Source organism: Heptranchias perlo, chromosome 13 (assembly GCF_035084215.1).
Source record: "Heptranchias perlo isolate sHepPer1 chromosome 13, sHepPer1.hap1, whole genome shotgun sequence".
NCBI classification, from domain to species: Eukaryota; Metazoa; Chordata; class Chondrichthyes; order Hexanchiformes; family Hexanchidae; genus Heptranchias; species Heptranchias perlo.
Window position 1 is genome coordinate 18,740,863 of NC_090337.1, and position 19,406 is coordinate 18,760,268.

Consider the following 19,406-nt stretch of genomic DNA (forward strand, 5'->3'; position numbering starts at 1 on the left):
GACTCGGTAGCACCACTACTGACCGAGCCCTGAAGGACATAGCTGCCAGACTGGGCCTGCAGCAGGTGGTGAGTGAACCAACACCAGGGAAAAACCTACTTGACCTCGTCCTCACCAATTTACCTGTCGCAGATACATCTGTCCATGACAGTATTGGTAGGAGTGACCACCGCACAGTCCTCGTGGAGATGAAGTCCCATCTTCGCAGTGACGACACCATCCAACGTGTTGTGTGGCATTATCACTGTACTAAATGGGATAGATTCAGAACAGATCAAGCAGCTCAAAACTGGGCATCCATGAAGTGCTGTGGGCCATCAGCAGCAGCAGAATTGTATTCCAGCCCAATCTGTAACATCATGGCCTGGCATATTCCTCACTCTACCATTACCAACAAGTCAGGGAATCAACCCTGGTTCAATGAGGAGTGTAGAAGAGCACGCCAAGAGCAGCACCAGGCGTACCTAAAAATGAGGTGCCAACCTGGTGAAGCTACAACTCAGGACTACATGCATGCTAAACAGCGGAAGCAACACACTATAGACAGAGCTAAGCGATTCCATATCCAACGGATCAGATCAGAGCTCTGCAGTCCTGCCCCATCCAGTCATGAATGGTGGTGGACAATTAAACAATTAACAGGAGGAGGAGGCTCTGTAAACATCCCCATCCTCAATGATGGCGGAGTCCAGCACGTGAGTGCAAAAGACAAGGCTGAAGCGTTTGCAACCATCTTCAGCCAGAAGTGCCGAGTGGATGATCCATCTCGGCCTCCTCCCGATATCCCCACCATCACAGAAGCCAGTCTTCAGCCAATTCGATTCACTACGTGATATCAAGAAACGGCTGAGTGCACTGGATACAGCAAAGGCTATGGGCCCAGACAACATCCCAGCTGTAGTGCTGAAGACTTGTGCTCCAGAACCAGTCGCGCCTCTAACCAAACTGTTCCAGTACAGCTACAACACTGGCATCTACCCGACAATGTGGAAAATTGCCCAGGTATGTCCTGTCCACAAAAAAAAAGGACAAATCCAATCCGGCCAATTACCGCCCCATCAGTCTACTCTCAATCATCAGCAAAGTGATGGAAGGTGCTATCAAGCGGCACTTACTCACCAATAACCTGCTCACCGATGCTCAGTTTGGGTTCCGCCAGGACCACTCGGCTCCAGACCTCTTTACAGCCTTGGCCCAAACATGGACAAAAGAGCTGAATTCCAGAGGTGAGATGAGAGTGACTGCCCTCGACATCAAGGCAGCATTTGACCGAGTGTGGCACCAAGGAGCCCTAGTAAAATTGAAGTCAATGGGAATCAGGGGGAAAACACTCCAGTGGCTGGAGTCATACCTAGCACAAAAGGAAGATGGTAGTGGTTGTTGGAGGCCAGTCATCTCAGCCCCAGGGCATTGCTGCAGGAGTTCCTCAGGGCAGTGTCCTAGGCCGAACCATCTTCAGCTGCTTCATCAATGACCTTCCCTCCATCATAAGGTCAGAAATCTGATGATTACAGAGTGTTCAGTTCCATTCGCAACCTCTGATAATAAAGCAGTCCGTGCCCGCATGCAGCAAGGCCTGGACAATATCCAGGCTTGGGCTGATAAGTGGCAAGTAACATTCGCACCAGACAAGTGCCAAGCAACGACCACCTCCCCTTGACATTCAACGTCATTACCATCGCCGAATCCTCCACCATCAACATCCTGGGGGTCACCATTGACCAGAAACTTAACTGAACCAGTCATATAAATACTGTGGCTACAAGAGCAGGTCAGAGGCTGGGTATTCTGCGGCGAGTGACTCACCTCCTGACTCCCCAAAGCCTTTCCACCATCTGCAAGGCACAAGTCAGGAGTGTGATGGAATACTCTCCACTTGCCTGGATGAGTGCAGCTCCAACAACACTCAAGAAGCTCGACACCATCCAGGACAAAGCAACCCGCTTGATTGGCACCCCATCCACCACCCTGAACACTCACTCCCTTCACCACCGGTGCACTGTGGCTGCAGTGTGTAATATCCACAGGATGCACTGCAGCAACTTGCCAAGGCTTCTTCGACAGCAACTCCCAAACCCACAACCTCTACCACCTAGAAGGACAAGGCAGCAGGCACATGGGAACAACACCACCTGCACATTCCCCTCCAAGCCACACACCATCCCGACTTGGAAATATATCATCGTTCCTTCAAAATCCTGGATCTCCCTTCCTAACAGCACTGTGGGAGAACCTTCACCACACGTACTGCAGCGGTTCAAGAAGGCGGCTCACTACTTTCTCAAGGGCAATTAGGGATGGGCAATAAATGCTGGCCTTGCCAGCGATGCCCACATCCCATGAACGAATAAATAAAAAGCTCCTGGTACTTGCTGTCTGCCTAGTGTGGGTTCACACTTGTCACTTGCCTAATGCACAAGTGACTATCCTTCCTGGGAGGAAACTTGGGGGAGGATTTATTCCAGAGACGGATGCAGAAGTGGGGTTGGAAGAGAATATTGGTGGTAAGGGATACAACGAAGTGGTCAGAGATGGCCTTTTTTGTGATTGGGACCATGGGAGTAGAGAGGCCATGTGAGATGGCAAGGTCGAAGGGGTGGCCATGAATATGGGTAAGAGAGTTTATATGGAGGGAGAATTTAAGAGAGGACAGGAGGGCAATAAAATCAAAGACGAAAGGGCAAGGTGAGTTCAGATGGAGGTTGAAATCACTGATTGAGGAGTTGCTCAGTGCACAGGCTAAAGGAGGGAAGATAGCTCAGGGAAAAACCCAGTATGAGGTGGGAGGATCGGTAGAGAATGAGGATTTTAAAGGAGAAGTGAGGGATGGAACAAGGTGAGGTGCACAAAGGAGGAGAAAGTGCTACAGGAGAAAGGTGAGAGACTAAGGTGACATTTGGTGAGAAGGGCCACACTGCCACTGCGGTGGTTTAGTGGGGCAGATGGTGGAAAGTATAGCTAGGTGGGAGACTTCAGTAAGGGGAGGGTGTTGCCATCTGTGAGCCAAGTTTCAGTTAAAGCCACGATGTCAATGCAATTGTCCACAATAAGGTCATGGATGGCAAGTGAACAAACATTTTAGCAGAGTCCGAGGAGGTATGGTGGGTGGGATAAGTGGGACAGGAAGCAGTTTGGCAAGATTATCTCCCAGTAGGCAGGAAAGTTGGTGAAAGAGGAGGATAGGGTAGTTGGAGTTGCTGTTTGTAAGAAAGCAAGGTGGTGGCAGGAGAGTAGGAAGCAAGGGAGTAATGATGTGTTTGGATAGGAATTGAGAGGGAAGAAATGAAAGGTGCCATGACAAGGTAACAAGAAGGGAAGGAGACAGAAGATAAAGGCCTGAGAGGGCCAGGAGGAAAATAAAAGCAATTAGTAGTAATGAGCTGGGTTCAGAGTGGCAGTCAACATGTCCATGAGGAGAATTTAGGGGTGATGGGAGAATGGGACTTGATGCGAGTTAGGATACGGGCAGCAGAGTTTTAGATGAGCTCAAGTTTATGGAGTGTGGAAGATGGGAGGCCAGCAAGGAGAGCATTGGAATAGTCCAGTCTAGAGGTAACAAAGGCATGGATGAGGCATACACACACATATCTATAAAATATACACACACAATAGCAATACATTTAATATCTGTAGTTTTAATTTTGGAACTGCAGGGGATTTGTACTAAAAAGTTATGATCAGTCGGGAACCTAAGAAACAAATTACTAAGACTTTTTACAGACTACAGAAATAATAATAATCAGAATCTCTTAATAAACCAGTGATAGGTTGGAATATCTTGATATTTCATGATAGCCTTTCCAAATGTGGAGAAGACAGACAAATTTGGCAGGTTAAGTTGCAAGTTTCAACTTTTGCCACTTACAAATGAAACAGATCTCTGAAGCGGAATGAATGCTACAGCCACTGCTCAGGCATGCTTTACTATTACTTTAAGTGACATGCTCTTCACAATCCATGGGCTGGCTCAAGCTGTTAATGACAGTGACTGAAGGAGCCGAAGTCAGTGGCTGATGTAAGAGCATTGTCTGTCTCTCGGAATCTGGCACTCGCTGCTTCAGTCACTTCTCTCCAACATCTGTTGTGGCAAAAGGATAACTCCTTCATGTCAAGTTAACAAGACCCCCACCTATTGATGTGACTCCTGGGGTAACCAGTCAGCGTAATTGGGAGCTGCCTGTACTCCAACCACTGTGGCAATGAACTACTGCAGAAATTACTATAACCACACTCCCAGACATCACCTTTACCGTCACAAGAGAGAAGAGAGCAACAGTTTTCATGGATGTGAGTATTGCACTCAACAAAAAAAAGACAGTATTAGTAGAAGCTATCAACCCCTAATTCGTATTAATAAGCAGAAAGTACTAAACTTTGCTAGTGTAAATAACCTATTCTTGCAGACCAAAAAATTGGGAATAGCACTAAAATCAGTGGTTCTCTACCACTTTTAACACCATGGCACTAGTAATGGGGAATATAACAATGCAGTAGATGTAAAATATTTGGATTTTCAAAAGGCCTTCACTATGTAGTAGACTCATGACTAAGGTCAGAGCATGTGGAGTCAGGGGACAAGTAGCAGAATGGATAGCAAGCTGGCTACAAAACAGAAAACAGAGTAGGGGTTAAAGGTAGTTACTCAAACTGGCAAAAGGTGGGAAGTGGTGTTCCACAAGGATCGGTGCTGGGACCACTGTTATTCACCATTTACATAAACTATTTGGACTCGGAAATCAGAAATACAATTTCAAAATTTGCAGATGGTGGGTGGTGGGTGGAGAGTTAATACTGAGGAGGACTGCAGCAAAATACAGGCAGACATTAATAAACTTGTAAAACAAGCAATTGGCAAATGAATTTCAATATAGATAAGTGTGAGATGGTGCATTTTGGTAGGAATAATAAGAAGGCCACATACTCCTTGGAAAATAAAATACGGGGTAGAAGAGCAAAGGGATTTAGGGGTACAGATACACAAATCACTAGAAGTAACATCGCAGGTTAATAAGACCATAAAAAAAGCAAACCAAGCACTGGGGTTCATTTCTAGAGGGATAGAATTGAAAAGCAGAGAGGCTATGCTAAACTTGTACAGAACCTTGGTTGGACCACAGTTCTGGTCTCCACACTATAAAAACGATAGAGGCACTGGAGAAGGTGCAAAAAAGAGAACTGAGGATATACTTATCAGGAAAGGTTGAACAGGCTGGGGCTGTTTTCTATTCGTAGAGAAGATGTTTCCACTTGCGGGGGAGATCAGAACTAGGGGCCAGAAATATAAGATAGTCACTAACAAATCCAATAGAAATCCAGGAGAAACTTCTTCACCTGGAGAGTGGTAAGAAGGTGGAACTTGCTACCACAAGCATAGATGCATTCAAGGGGAAGCTAGATAAATACAGGAGGGAGAAGGGAATTGAAGGATATGTTGATAGGGTTAGATGAAGAAGGGTGGGAGGAAGCTCAGGTGGAGCATAAACACCAGCATGGACCTGTTGGGCAGAATGGCCTGTTTCTGTGCTGTACATTCTTTGTAATTGATAGATACAAGACTGTTCCCAGTCCTTAGCTAACATTTTTTTAGTAAGAGGCTTCCAGGCACGTGCAACAAACTGGAGTAGGCTGGCCCCATCTCCTGATTTTTCATTCCTAGGTTTGAGACACATTGGGGGTGATTTTAAATCCCAAAAACCGGTGGGTTGGGAGCAGGTGGGAGTTGAAAATAGTTGTTTTTTGGGTCGCGACCGCATCCCGGCTTTATTTCTGGGTTTAACGTCGGCGTGGAAAAGTACAGGCTTCCCACTGGGAATGCAAAGTCCAAACATTTTGCGGTTGCAACCCAAAAAAACAATTATTTTCGACTCCCACCCGCCCCCAACCCACCCGTTCTTGAGGTTTAAAATCACCCCCATTATATTTTCCCTCACACTCCTAATAATTTGTTTAAGACCAAGAATTTAACATGTAGGGAATCATAGGCACAGTTTTGCCATTCGCTGTTGCCATAGAACAATTTACAATAATAACTGATTAATAAAGCAAAATTTAAAAAAAACATAAACTGGAGGAACTCAATCATAAGAACCTTTCTCATTTAATGATTTGCTGCTTTACCAGTTTTAGATGGCATGTGGTGAGTGGTCCTTTATCATCTTACGAAAATATGCATCTCAGCAAATTGAATGGCATTGATGTCTATGAAGATGTCCATTTGCAGAATTTTACAAATCTTCAAAACTGCTCTGCAATTTCTTTCTCATTTCCAGATGGTATGGTATTTCCATTGATGACCTCTGACCCTATTTGTCTCTTTCTTTTCCGCCCATTTTGAATCAAAGTGTAAATACCTCTGATGAGGAAAATTCCCGCTATTACTGCAAAGTAAGTCCCATAAATAAGAAACTGCAAAATAAAACCAAACATTAATTTTTCTGCCGGTTACTCTGGACCGCAATAAATATCTGTCGGCATAAAGTACATGGTCACTGCTATGCAAACATCTGTCAATTTTAAAGTCTCTCAATTAACAGGCTATAATGCTTCATTATCTTTTGCAACATTTAAAGACTAGATATTACTTTTCAAGTTTTCTTTTACTGAGAAACCAGGTGAAGGGTCAAGACCCATCATGCAGGACACCTGCAATGAAGAGAAGATGAAATAATTCAGGAAGTAGTATTAGGGGACATCACATTCAGGTTTTAAAAGCCTGATGATGTAAGGAGAAAGGAAAGACTGAGGGAGGTAAGCAGTTCCACAGTTTTCAGATCATGAGAAATCGTGAGTTAGGGTAGGAGAGAGTGTAATAGGTCTTAACTTCAGCATACTGAATATGGAGGGAGGAGCCCAGAGTGCATAAGAGAATGTACTTGCAAGTCTGGAAGAATAAGACAGAAAAGTTCATGTGTGCAAATGACTAAAATAGAGAAAGAAAAAGGGTATGATGGAGAGAGAGGTTGGAGGCTGCAGGTGAGAGGAGAATCACTTACAAGACAAATAATTTTTTTTCTTGTATCCCATCCATATTTACTTATGCAGAAATTGTGCCAAAATTTAAACCTGTACCTGCATCTTGGGAACTTATGCCGCAATTTCCTGCAGAGCTCATTTACCAATGCCAGAATGTAAAAAAAGGCATCAAACAAGCATTGTATTGCAAGACTGAAGGATGTGTGCATTGAAAGCACGTGATCGGAAGGATATTGATAAATGTAGGGTGGAATCTCAGTAAAAGGGATGGATGATTAGTGGAGGAAGTCATTGATATGGAGAAAGAACAGTATTGGAGAATGGAGCCCTGTAGAATCACTGAATTGATAAGAGTCAGAGGATCAGCCATTAACTACAGCAGAGATAGAGCAATTTGATAGAAAACTAGAAGCCACAAATATAGCCTTGATGGATGATAATACCATGATAATGGCTGGGATTTTCTGTTTCAGTGCTCCCCAGCCTGCAATTTTCCTCCCATTCATTTTATAGAATCATAGAAGTTTACAACATGGAAACAGGCCCTTCGGCCCAACATGTCCATGTCGCCCAGTTTATACCACTAAGCTAGTCCCAAGTAATAGATGAAAAATCGTGGGCTGGGGAGCAGAGAAGTGGAAAATCCCGGCTAACATATTTAGACATACATGGTACCAGACCTTCTCAAAGCCTTTGGAGATGTTCAAGGTAGACAAATAAATCACCAAAATGTTCATCAATGGAATTAACAAGTTGCTGGTAAACGATCCCTCCATAAATCAAACATAAACCTTAATATTGTCCAAATGAAAAGATCATACAGATACAACTCAATTGTAGAATTTAGTATTCAACTCACCTGGGTGATAATATCCAAACCAAGGCCTCTTGAATCAACTACAATAACAGTCAGAATGGTCTGAAGTACTAGGGCTACAAAGGTATTTACTCCAAACAATAGTGCATAGCGCTCCATGCTCAGGTTAGCTGCTATTTGGAACCTTGATGAAGAAAATAACTGGTTAGACTTTGAAAATGACTTAAAATGTTCATGCTTAATAAAGGACATAAAGGATAAAGGGCGATTTTAATTTTTGGTGCAGAACGTGTGTGCCTGCTACCTGCCCATTGTAATCTCCATGAGACCCGAGCCATTTTGATACCTAAGCCTCATTTGCATGCAGCTGGCAAGCTGCGCATGCCAAAGTGGCTTTGCGAGGTAGCTTGCCGGTTGGGGAGAGTGGGAATTCGGCAGCTGCTTTAAGTATGGCCGACAACAGGCCGGAGAATTGTTGTGGGGCCAGGAGGTACAAATGGGCGGAGCATAAGCAATTTTCCATTATAAATGCAATTTTCCATTATAAATGTGGATATAGGAATTTATAATACAAATATAAAAATAAGGACAGAATGTACGACTTTAAAGTGGGGACTGAATTATATCTGCGCATGCTGGTCAAATTATCCCCTACCCTCTAACCCTACTTTCACTTGGTCTTGAATCCAGTTGGGTAATGCCATGGGAGAACAACTTTCTTTTATCTACTATTGTAGTGTAGCATTAACTCATTTAATTGTAAACAATTTTACAACACCAAGTTATAGTCCAGCAATTTTATTTTAAATTCACAAGCTTTCGGAGACTTCCTCCTTCCTCAGGTAAATGTTCAGGATCTCCTTGAAGCCTACGCATTTATACATATAGAACAATACATGGTGTTTACAGACTGCCCCTGCAACGGGCAGTTGCAGGGGCAGTCTGTAAACACCATGTATTGTTCTATATGTATAAATATGTAGGCTTCAAGGAGATCCTGAACATTTACCTGAGGAAGGGGGAAGTCTCCGAAAGCTTGTGAATTTAAAATAAAATTGCTGGACTATAACTTGGTGTTGTAAAATTGTTTACAATTGTCAACCCCAGTCCATCACCGGCATCTCCACATCATAACTCATTTAAGATCAATGGGTAAACGCCTGAATTAAACTAGCAGATGGAGCAATAGCATAAAAAATGTATTAAGCATTTTTCTGCTACTATCACCTGAATTCTTACGCCAATGGACCCTTTCAGTCTGCAACAGGAGACATCAGCTGTATCTCGCAGTTTGCAGTTGACAGCTGCATTAAGCTGGCGACTGACACCCTATTTGCCAGGGGCGAGCAATATACACCTTTCCCACTGACAGCAGGCAACAGAACAGAGCTCGTACCTTTGCAGCAGTTGCTGGATTCCCTCGCGTGCAGGGCGTGATCGACTGTACACACGTGGCCATTAGGGCACTGGAACACGAGCCAGCAACATTCATCAACAGAAAAGAGTACCACTCTATCAATGTACAACTAGTGACAATCACAGGAACAACATCATGCAGTTCTGTGCAAGGTATCCAAGGAACTACAACGATGCTTTTATTCTCAGACACCACCATCCTCCCCGCAATTCGACCCTGGGATGGACATGACAAGGTGGGTCCTGGGGGACATGGAATACCTGCTGCAGACCAGACTGATGAGACCTCTGCGCAACCACACCATGACCAAGCAGCTCACATACAATCAAAGCCAAAGCACAACCAGGATCTTTATAGGACACATGATAGGACTGCTCAAAACAGAGTACCAATATCTGAGCTGGTGCTTGAGAGGGGTGGAGTGCCTGATGGTGCATCCTCAGAGGGATTGTCCTCCTCCAAGGTCTGTTCTTCTGCAGGAGCCTCTTGTTGTTGAGAAGGTCCTAGAAAAGAAAGAGAAGAGTTAAGATGCCAAAGAGAAGCTGCACATGATTAGGTAACAGTCTGGAGAATGCAGGTTGAAGATGCTGAGTTGAATGAAGGGATAAAGTAATATGCAAACACCCTGCTTGGGTTCGCCACCAGTCTCTCCTAATCTTATGTTCATGATGCTGCCTGGGATAGTGATCTCCAGGGTTTCCTGCTCTCCTTATCGTGAGGGCGATGATGTTGGGGATTCCTCCATCCGTCCTGTTCCTCTCCTTGGCATTATGTGTAGTCTTGTCCTTCAAATGAGAGGTCCACAGTGAGTGAGAGTTAAGAAGGTAAGTGGAGATGTATGGGGCTTCTGCATAGTGGATGTGTTGAGAGATGTAGAAAGGTAGGATAGAATGAGGATGGGGAAGTGTTGAAAGTAAAGGGAAGTGTGTGTGATGTGGTGAGAAAGGAGTGATGGGAGTAGTTGATCATTGTGCAAGTGTTAGGATATGAGAAGAGAAAGTTGCTGGTGTGTGGTGTGAAGAGAAGGAAAGAAGAGGTGAGTGAGTAAGAGAGGTGTCTTAATATGCACTTGTGATTTATGTTGAAGGATGTGATGGAACACAAGAACAGGAGTAGGTCATTCAGCCCCTCGATCCTCTTCCACTTCTCAATTAGATGGAGGGGCGGTTCCGCCATTCAATTAGATGGAGGAGAGGTAATAGTTGAGAGTGGTGGGGAGGGGGGGGGGGGGGGGGGGAAGGTGAGAGGTGTGTTGTGAGGTGGGGTTAAGAGAGGTGAAGTGGTGTTCTCACCCTTGCTGCCCTTGTGACATAATTGAACCTCTTTCGACATTGAACTCTGGTGCTGAGGGTGACGCTGCAGGCACTGGCCATCTCAGCCACCTCTATCCAGGCCTGTTTTGCAGTGTACTTGGAGATGCTCCTGTGGGTGCTGGGGAACAGTACTTCTCTCCTGGCCCTCACTTACTCCACTAGGAGCTCCAAGGATGCATCAGGAAAGCACGGGGCAGCCCTTCGACTCGTCGTAGCAGCCATCAAGTCTTCCAGAATTCTTTAATCAATAATGCAAGTAGGGGATGCAACCATCTTCAGCCAGAAGTGCCGAGTGGATAATCCATCTCAGCCTCCTCCCGATATCCCCACCATCACGGAAGCCAGTCTTCGGCCAATTCGATTCACTCCACGTGATATCAAGAAACGGCTGAGTGCACTGGATACAGCAAAGGCTATGGGCCCCGACAACATCCCAGCTGTAGTGCTGAAGACTTGTGCTCCAGAACTAGCCGCGCCTCTAGCCAAGCTGTTCCAGTACAGCTACAACACTGGCATCTACCCAACAATGTGGAAAATTGCCCAGGTATGTCCTGTCCACAAAAAGCAGGACAAATCCAATCCGGCCAATTACCGTCCCATCAGTCTACTCTCAATCATCAGCAAAGTGATGGAAGGTGTCGTCGACAGTGCTATCAAGCGGCACTTACTCACCAATAACCTGCTCACCGATGCTCAGTTTGGGTTCCGCCAGGACCACTCGGCTCCAGACCTCATTACAGCCTTGGTCCAAACATGGACAAAAGAGCTGAATTCCAGAGGTGAGGTGAGAGTGACTGCCCTTGACAACAAGGCAGCATTTGACCGAGTGTGGCACCAAGGAGCCCTAGTAAAATTGAAGTCAATGGGAATCAGGGGGAAAACTCTCCAGTGGCTGGAGTCATACCTAGCACAAAGGAAGATGGTAGTGGTTGTTGGAGGCCAAGCATCTCAGCCCCAGGGCATTGCTGCAGGAGTTCCTCAGGGCAGTGTCCTAGGCCCAACCATCTTCAGCTGCTTCATCAATGACCTTCCCTCCATCATAAGGTCAGAAATGGGGATGTTCGCTGATGACTGCACAGTGTTCAGTTCCATTCGCAACCCCTCAGATAATGAAGCAGTCCGAGCCCGCATGCAGCAAGATCTGGACAACATCCAGGCTTGGGCTGATAAGTGGCAAGTAACATTCGCGCCAGATAAGTGCCAGGCAATGACCATCTCCAACAAGAGAGAGTCTAACCACCTCCCCTTGACATTCAACGGCATTACCATCGCCGAATCCCCCACCATCAACATCCTGGGGGTCACCATTGACCAGAAACTTAACTGGACCAGCCATATAAATACTGTGGCTACGAGAGCAGGTCAGAGGCTGGGTATTCTGCGGCGAGTGACTCACCTCCTGACTCCCCAAAGCCTTTCCACCATCTACAAGGCACAAGTCAGGAGTGTGATGGAATACTCTCCACTTGCCTGGATGAGTGCAGCTCCAACAACACTCAAGAAGCTCGACACCATCCAAGATAAAGCAGCCCGCTTGATTGGCACCCCATCCACCACCCTAAACATTCACTCCCTTCACCACCGGCGCACTGTGGCTGCTGTGTGCACCATCCACAGGATGCACTGCAGCAACTCGCCAAGGCTTCTTCGACAGCACCTCCCAAACACACGACCTCTACCACCTAGAAGGACAAGGGCAGCAGGCGCATGGGAACAACACCACCTGCACGTTCCCCTCCAAGTCACACACCATCCCGACTTGGAAATATATCGCCGTTCCTTCATTGTCGCTGGGTCAAAATCCTGGAACTCCCTTCCTAACAGCACTGTGGGAGAACCGTCACCACACAGACTGCAGCGGTTCAAGAAGGCGGCTCACCACCACCTTCTCAAGGGCAATTAGGGATGGGCAATAAATGCTGGCCTTGCCAGCGACGCCCACATCCCGTGAACGAATAAAAAAAAAACAAAAAAAAACTTCGCTTTAAGATGTGCATTCCCACTTTAAGTGGAGTTGGAGAAGGTGCCGGAGATCATGCCGGTCATGTGGGCAGTGATTGGAAGGGCAGCCCGTCCCTCAAACCTTAATGAGACCTGGCAGTTGAAATGGCCCGGCTTCACGCTGATAATGTCATGGGAGCTTGCTACCCAACCCCCCCGCTCTCCCGCCCCCCCCCCGCTCCCCACTCTCCCCCCTCTCCCCTCCCCCGCAGTGTACCTGGACTAGGTTAACGGCAATTCAATGAAGGGTCTATTGGTCAGAATTTTGTTTCCTTTATGCTAACTTTAAAAAAGAAAATTACTATTACTTTAGTTTTGAAATTCTTTCAGGTAGATTATCATACTCACGTTGCTATGGTAATCAGCAACATGTATGAAGCTTTGAAGACAACGTAACTGGCGTAGCAAACCCAGATATTGTTTGACAGATCCATGGCATATAAAGCACCGCTATCCACTGCTGAAAAGATGCCCAGGGCCAGTTCTCCCCAGATTGCCCAATCCAGCTTTACGTAGCCCACAGCAAAGGACATAACAGCACCTGGATTCACAATGATAAGGATCTCAATCTCTTTGGAGGTCATGCAACTAGCAATAGAAAATCAAACAGCCAATTTAAATGATCATTATCATCCTTTCTTTCATGTAATTTGTAAATAACAATATAAAATAGAGTCTATGATCTGCTTATGGTAACTAGTGCCAATATTGGTCAGAAAAGCTGAGAAATCAATTCTGTGGATCTGTGAAGGAGCATTGGACAGTTACTTAATAAGCTGAGTAATAAAAAAAACTGGCATGAAAAGGATAAGGGAACATTCACAGAAAAAACATCCATGACTAGTCTTGTGTATAGTTAGTTTAGCATAGCCCTAGAAAATTCTAGAGTGGAACACACTAGTCAGTGATTTGACTACTTTTAGTTTTACATCAAATTGGGGCTTAAATTTTGCACAAAAAGGTCAAAACTGTTGCCTGGCCTCTACACTCTTTAATGATGCTTTTTTCACATACCAATCCTCCTTGTCTCACATTGGATCAACTGTACACCATTAATATATAAGTGTAACTATACTAACTAGTCATGCACTAGAGTAGGTTAACTAGTCATACATTAGGATAACGCTACACCAACCAAAGCTACACTCTTTGTACTTGAAAGAAGACATACCATACTACAGCAACCTGACATTTCTATAGCACTTTTCAGATGCAGGAAGATGTCTTAAAGTGATTGACATTGAGGAGGACAAAACTGTGGACACTGAGCAAGAGGGGAAATGGAAAAATAAAGAGCATAGTAACTGCACAATTAGTCATCCACTAATCATGCACTAGACCACTCATTCAAACTCACCTCCAGTTCCTACTGTACTTTGTTTTAGCCTTTAAACAGCTCATAGAGCCATGAAGTAGCCAAAGGTCAAAACATTCTTATTTCTTTAAGTTATTGAAGATTTTTATTGCTGATTTGTTGCTGGATGCACCTGGTGTCTAAGACTTGTGTTTTTATCCATTGCTGTGTGTACTTCTTCTGGCTGACTATGGAAGATTCCCTCATTCCATAGTGTGAGATGGTATAACCCAACTGCTATTTGCCTGGTACTCTACCAGCACTCTCCTAGTGATGTCCTCCGGTATTGAGCAGGATTTGTCTGGGGCTTACCTAATATTGGTCTTTTATAGGACACAAACTGGTTCTGTCTTTTATCACTTCCACAACAGACTCTCCCCGCTCAATCTCTCTCCTTTACTTATGGTGATATCAGACATCATATCAAGACTTGCTAATGCTGATGATAAAGCGGATAAATATTGTAATTCAACTTACCCATAAAGGTTGACACTGCTTCCACACCACCATTATACACTGTGGCATTTTGGGATGGTTCAACATGATCCCATAGCACCTGTATGTAATTCACAATTTGATTATACCCACATGTGGCCAATGCCCACCAGATGGACCAGTAGAAGATTTGTGGAGAGGAATAGCACTCTTTGAAATCAGACCACAGTTGGAGAAGGATCATTATTGCACCTTTATGCTCTGTTGCTTTCACCAGACCATTTACATCTCCATCCAACATTACAGGTGACTGTGAGAATGTTGTATCCAGATTGTTTTGGGGATTAATATTTTCAGACCTTGACTTGACATCATCAGTTGATGGTGAAACTTGGATGTTGTCAACCTCCTCTTTCCTGTGGAAAAACATGCTTCTCTTGGGCATTGGCAGGGCAATGGAAGATAGGAAAGCTACAGACACTGAAGCCAGTGAAATCACAATCAGATAGAAATAAGAGACATTCCCAACAGAGACTAAAACTTGTCCCAGAACTGAACCCAGGGTGTATGCAACCAGTGTGACACTCCGACAGTAACTCGTCACTTTTTGATAGTGCTCAGAACTAACAACACTATAAATATAAGAGTAATAAGCCACTTCAGTGGCAGTCACAATGCCAAAGGTGAATTCTAAAAACTGCATGGCCAGGATTCCTTGTGCAAACAGGAGTATTAGCCAAGTAATAAAAAAGCCAATTCCTTGTAAAAGTATGATAGGTTTATATCTTAGATAATCTGTGACCAAGAAGACAGGGAATAACATTACCAAGTAAGAGTACGTCCATACTGGAAATATTTCATTAGTAACCTGAAAGTGAATGGGAAAATAAGTTTAATGCTACATTAAGATAATAAATATTAATAATAACAAAAAGAAACATAGGAATAAACCCCAATGAAAGTCCTCAGATTCAGAAATAATGTTAAATACCAAAAAGAAAGCACACAGGATCCTTAGATTTATAAATAGGAGTATAGTGTACAAAAGGAGGTAATGCTAACCCTATAAAATTCATTGGTTAGGCCTGTTAGAATATTCAGGCTGGTATTTCTTCAGATTAACTAAAGCACTATGAGCACCTGCATTTAAAGGGTATCCAATGCAAATAAAGAATTACATGTGAACACAATGACTGCCTGCTAAAGCTGGTTTGGGATACCAGCTATGGCATGATTCTTTTCTACAACCCATAGTATCCATCAGAACATAGGCAGACAGGACACTATGACCCTATTATTCAACAAACAGTTGATGTCTTCCTTCAGGGGTGAGAAGTTCAGCCTTGTTAAATTGCTAAACTGTGATTATTGTCACGATGCTCTGATTGGATAGTTTAAACACCTGACTGAACAAATCACACTGCTGAAGTTTAATGCTACATTAAGATAATAACTATTAATAATAAGAAAAGGAAACATAGGAATAAAACTCCATGAAAGCCCTCAGATTCAGTTTCAAATCAGAAACAATGTTAAAAACCTAAAAGAAAGCATGTGGGATCCTTGGATTTATAAATAGGAATATAGGGTACAAAAGCAAAGAGATAATGCTAACCCTATAAAATTCATTGGTTAGGCCTCAGTTAGAATATTCTGCCCAGTTTTAACGGCTTTACTTTAGGAAAGATGTTAAGGCCATGGAAAGGGTGCAGAAGAGATTGATTATAATAATGCCAACGATTGGAGGCTTTAGTTATGAAGAGAAACTAAAACTGGGACCCTTTTCATTAGAACAAGGAAGGTTAAGAGAACATTTTACAAAGATATTCATAATTCTGAGAGGTTTTGATAAAGTAAATCAGGGACAACTATTTCCGCTTAGCAGTGAGTCATTACCTAGAGGTCAAACATCTGAGTTCACCAAAAGAATGAAGGGAGGGGTTGAGAAATTCTATTACACAGCGATTCATTTCAATAGAAAGTAAAACCGGGTGGAGTGTAAAACGGACGGTCCATCGGACCCTGTCAGTTTCCTACTGGGCAAGATAAGTGAAAATCCTACCCCCCCCCCTATCCAAATCAGGATTTTTGGGGTTTGCAGGACCTAAGGAGGCAATTACAGATGTTTGTTAAATGGTAGTAGGTTTATTAAACTTTGGCCAGCTGGAACAACTCCAACTGTTATAGGGATCCTGAATATTTTCTCTACTAATTTATTACGATTATGTGGGTTGGGGTGGATTGCTTCAGCTTAACTATGAGCACCTGCATTTAAAGGGTATCCAATGCAAATAAAGAATTGAAGAGACAGCAACAATTCTACTTCATTGCATGTGAACACAATGACTGCCTGCTAAAGCTGGTTGTTGGGATACCAGTTATGGCATGATCCTTTTCTACAACCCATAGTATCCATCAGAACGGAGTTTTAAAAAGGCAGACAGGACACTATGACCCTATTATTCAACACGCAGTTGATGTCTTCCTTCAGGGGTGAGAAGTTCAGCCTTTCTTGTTAAATTGCTAAACTGTGATTATTGTCACTTTGCTCTGATTGGATAGTTTAAATACCTGACTGAACAAATCACACTGCTTCTGGTGGAGTTCGATATATTCAGAACTGATGAAACCCAGAATCCATCCTCTCCCTCCATCCCAACAATAAATTTTGGAGAAGTATAAACCAGGTTACCCAGTTCTCTGGTGCTGTTGGGTGAATTTCCTTGGGGCTTCTCCTGCTCTGCCGCTATAACATCGGTGGAAGTTACAGCTGTGGAATGGGAGAAGCCCCCTATGGTACATCTTGAATAGATATTTTTTTCTCTGTGCATTTAAGACATGTTTGGAGACACATACCTGCTCAATGGTTAAATTTTTATCAGGTCCAACAAGGTAAGGTGTTAAAAAAGGCTCTGATGGTCTCATCATTGAGAAAAATCCAAAGATACATAGAAGCAGTGTAGGGTAACGCCATCCATAGATTCTTGCTGGTTTCCAGCAATCTGTCGCTTTACAGCAGGTTAACATGATCCTGACCAGGAGCTGATCCCTTCTTGGTCTCTTCCAACTATACAAGTTTGCAGCTGCAGTTCTACAGTGGATCTAAATCCTTATCGCTTAAACATGGACTTTAAACATATGCTCAATGCTTCTGTATCCACATTTTAAATAACAGCATAATTAGGACAGAAATAAGTTACTGAATACTTAGATCTATCAGCAGAGGTCAGAATAAGGACAAAGTGTGAGATCATCCATTTTGGCCCAGAAAGGATAGATCCGAGTATTTTGTAAATGGTGAAAAGCTAGGAACAGTGGAGGTTCAAAGAGATTTAGGGGTCCATGTACACAGATCACTAAAATGTAGTAGGTACAAAATAAAAATAAAAAAGGTTAATGGAATGTCAGCCTTTATAACTAGAGGTTTAGAATATAAAGGGGAGGAAGTTTTGCTACAGCTAAAATATAACAAGATGTAAAAAGGGGACTTGACAGTGTAGATGCTGAGAGATTGTTTCTCCTGGTTAGAGAGTCTAGAACTAGGGGGCATAGTCTCAGGATAAGGGGGCAGCCATTCAAGACTGAGATGAGGAGGAATTTCTTCACACAGAGGGTTGTATATCTTTGGAATTCTCTACCCCAGGGGGCTGTGGATGCTGAGTCAATGAATATATTCAAGGCTGAGATGGATAGATTTTTGGACTCTAGGGGAATCAAGGGACATGGGGATCGAGCAGGAAGGTGAAGTTGAGGTCAAAGGTCAGCCATGATCTGATTGAATGACGGAGCAGGCTTGAGGGGCAGTATGGCTTACTCCTGCTCCTATTTCTTATGTTCTTAAAAATAATTCTAACATTAAACACGATTAAGAAAATGAGCCCCTTCACTTCAATTCCCCAGCGCTATCTGATGGTTCAAAACTTTGAGCCATGCAATGAAATGGCTTCTTCTGGACCACATGTACAAGATCCAGGACCAATCTATGAGATGGATTTGAGGCAAAAAGATCCAGTCCACACAACCTGTCACTGAGTATTTGCAGGGGAGTTTGCCTCATGGTGGGCATGTCGGTTTACAAAAGCCCCTTACACGGGGACCTGGATTAAGCAGCTGGTGAGGATTAAGCCTGGTACACAGCATTAATCTTGCATGTCTAGAACATCAAGGTGGCTGACATGTTGCAAACTGCCCTGTACTGGTCCTTCTACCACGCTGAAGACAAATGTCTATTGTATAATTCATGAGAAAACTCTGAGATTTGGAACCACAGGAACCCAGTACTTGAAGCCTTGGTTTGGGAGCAAGCACTGATGTGTTCAGGTTTTGGTGCTTATTCGACCATAATTTGATAGAATGGAGGCAAGCAGATGCTGCTGCACCTCCACATCCCCAACAGCTGGAAACATCATTTGAAGGACATGGTGTACCCATGCTGTGGTCAAAAGGATGGCAGTAATGTACTCTCAGATCTTATAGTGAGCTGAGCTGCTCACTACATCATTCTAGTGGAGCTTCTGATACCTGCTGTCTGCCTAGTGAGGGTTCACACATGTCAGTTGTCTTATGAACAAGTAGTAACTATCCTTCATGAAGGAAACTTTGGGGGGGGGGGCGCGTTTATTCCAGGGATGGACGAAGAAGTGGGGTTGGTGGTGAGGGATCCTAGGATGTGGTCAGAGATTGCTTTTTCTGTGATTGATACCAAGGGAGTAGAGAGGCCATTTGAGATGGCAAGCTTGAAGGGGTGGCCATGAATATGGGAATAGGTAGGAGAAATTATATGGAGGGAAAGGTTGAGAGTGGACAGGAGGGCAATAAAATCTAAGAAGAGAGGGCAAGATGAGCTCAGATGGAAGTTGAAATCACCGAGAATGAGGAGTTGCTCGGTTCACAGGCTAAGGGTGGAAAGGAGGAAGGGTATCTTAGGGAGAAACCCAGTATGAGGTGGGAGGATTGGTAGAGAGGGAGGATTTTAAAGGAGAGGTGAGGGATGGAACAAGGAGGTGCACAAAGGAGGCGAAAGTGCTACAGGAGAAGGGTGAGAGACTAAGATGACATTTGGTGATAAGGGCCACACCGCCACTGCGGTGGTTTGGT

The 19,406-nt window shown here is 44.0% G+C and overlaps 1 protein-coding gene across 1 annotated transcript; it reads right to left on the reverse strand.

Moving 5' to 3' along the window:
• Positions 1 to 6,117: 6,117 nt before the first annotated feature.
• On the reverse strand, positions 6,118 to 17,414 carry LOC137331347 (thiamine transporter 2-like). Its single transcript, XM_067995081.1, has 5 exons — positions 17,166 to 17,414; positions 14,352 to 15,177; positions 12,869 to 13,061; positions 7,832 to 7,973; positions 6,118 to 6,405 (listed from the first exon to the last, which is right to left on the reverse strand). Exons 1-5 carry the CDS (start codon positions 17,334 to 17,336, stop codon positions 6,235 to 6,237), a joined length of 1,503 nt encoding a protein of 500 aa, XP_067851182.1. The 5' UTR covers positions 17,337 to 17,414; the 3' UTR covers positions 6,118 to 6,234.
• Positions 17,415 to 19,406: the final 1,992 nt, after the last annotated feature.

Excerpts from the sequence above, each read along its gene's own strand:
- LOC137331347 (XM_067995081.1), bottom strand. The coding sequence starts at position 17,336 with ATGTTAACCTGCTGTAAAGCGACAGATTGCTGGAAACCAGCAAGAATC. Across the intron at positions 15,178-17,165 it reads AAAATTTAACCATTGAGCAG|GTTACTAATGAAATATTTCC; the intron begins GTATGTGTCTCC and ends ATTCACTTTCAG. Across the intron at positions 6,406-7,831 it reads GTTTGGATATTATCACCCAG|TTTCTTATTTATGGGACTTA; the intron begins GTGAGTTGAATA and ends TTTATTTTGCAG.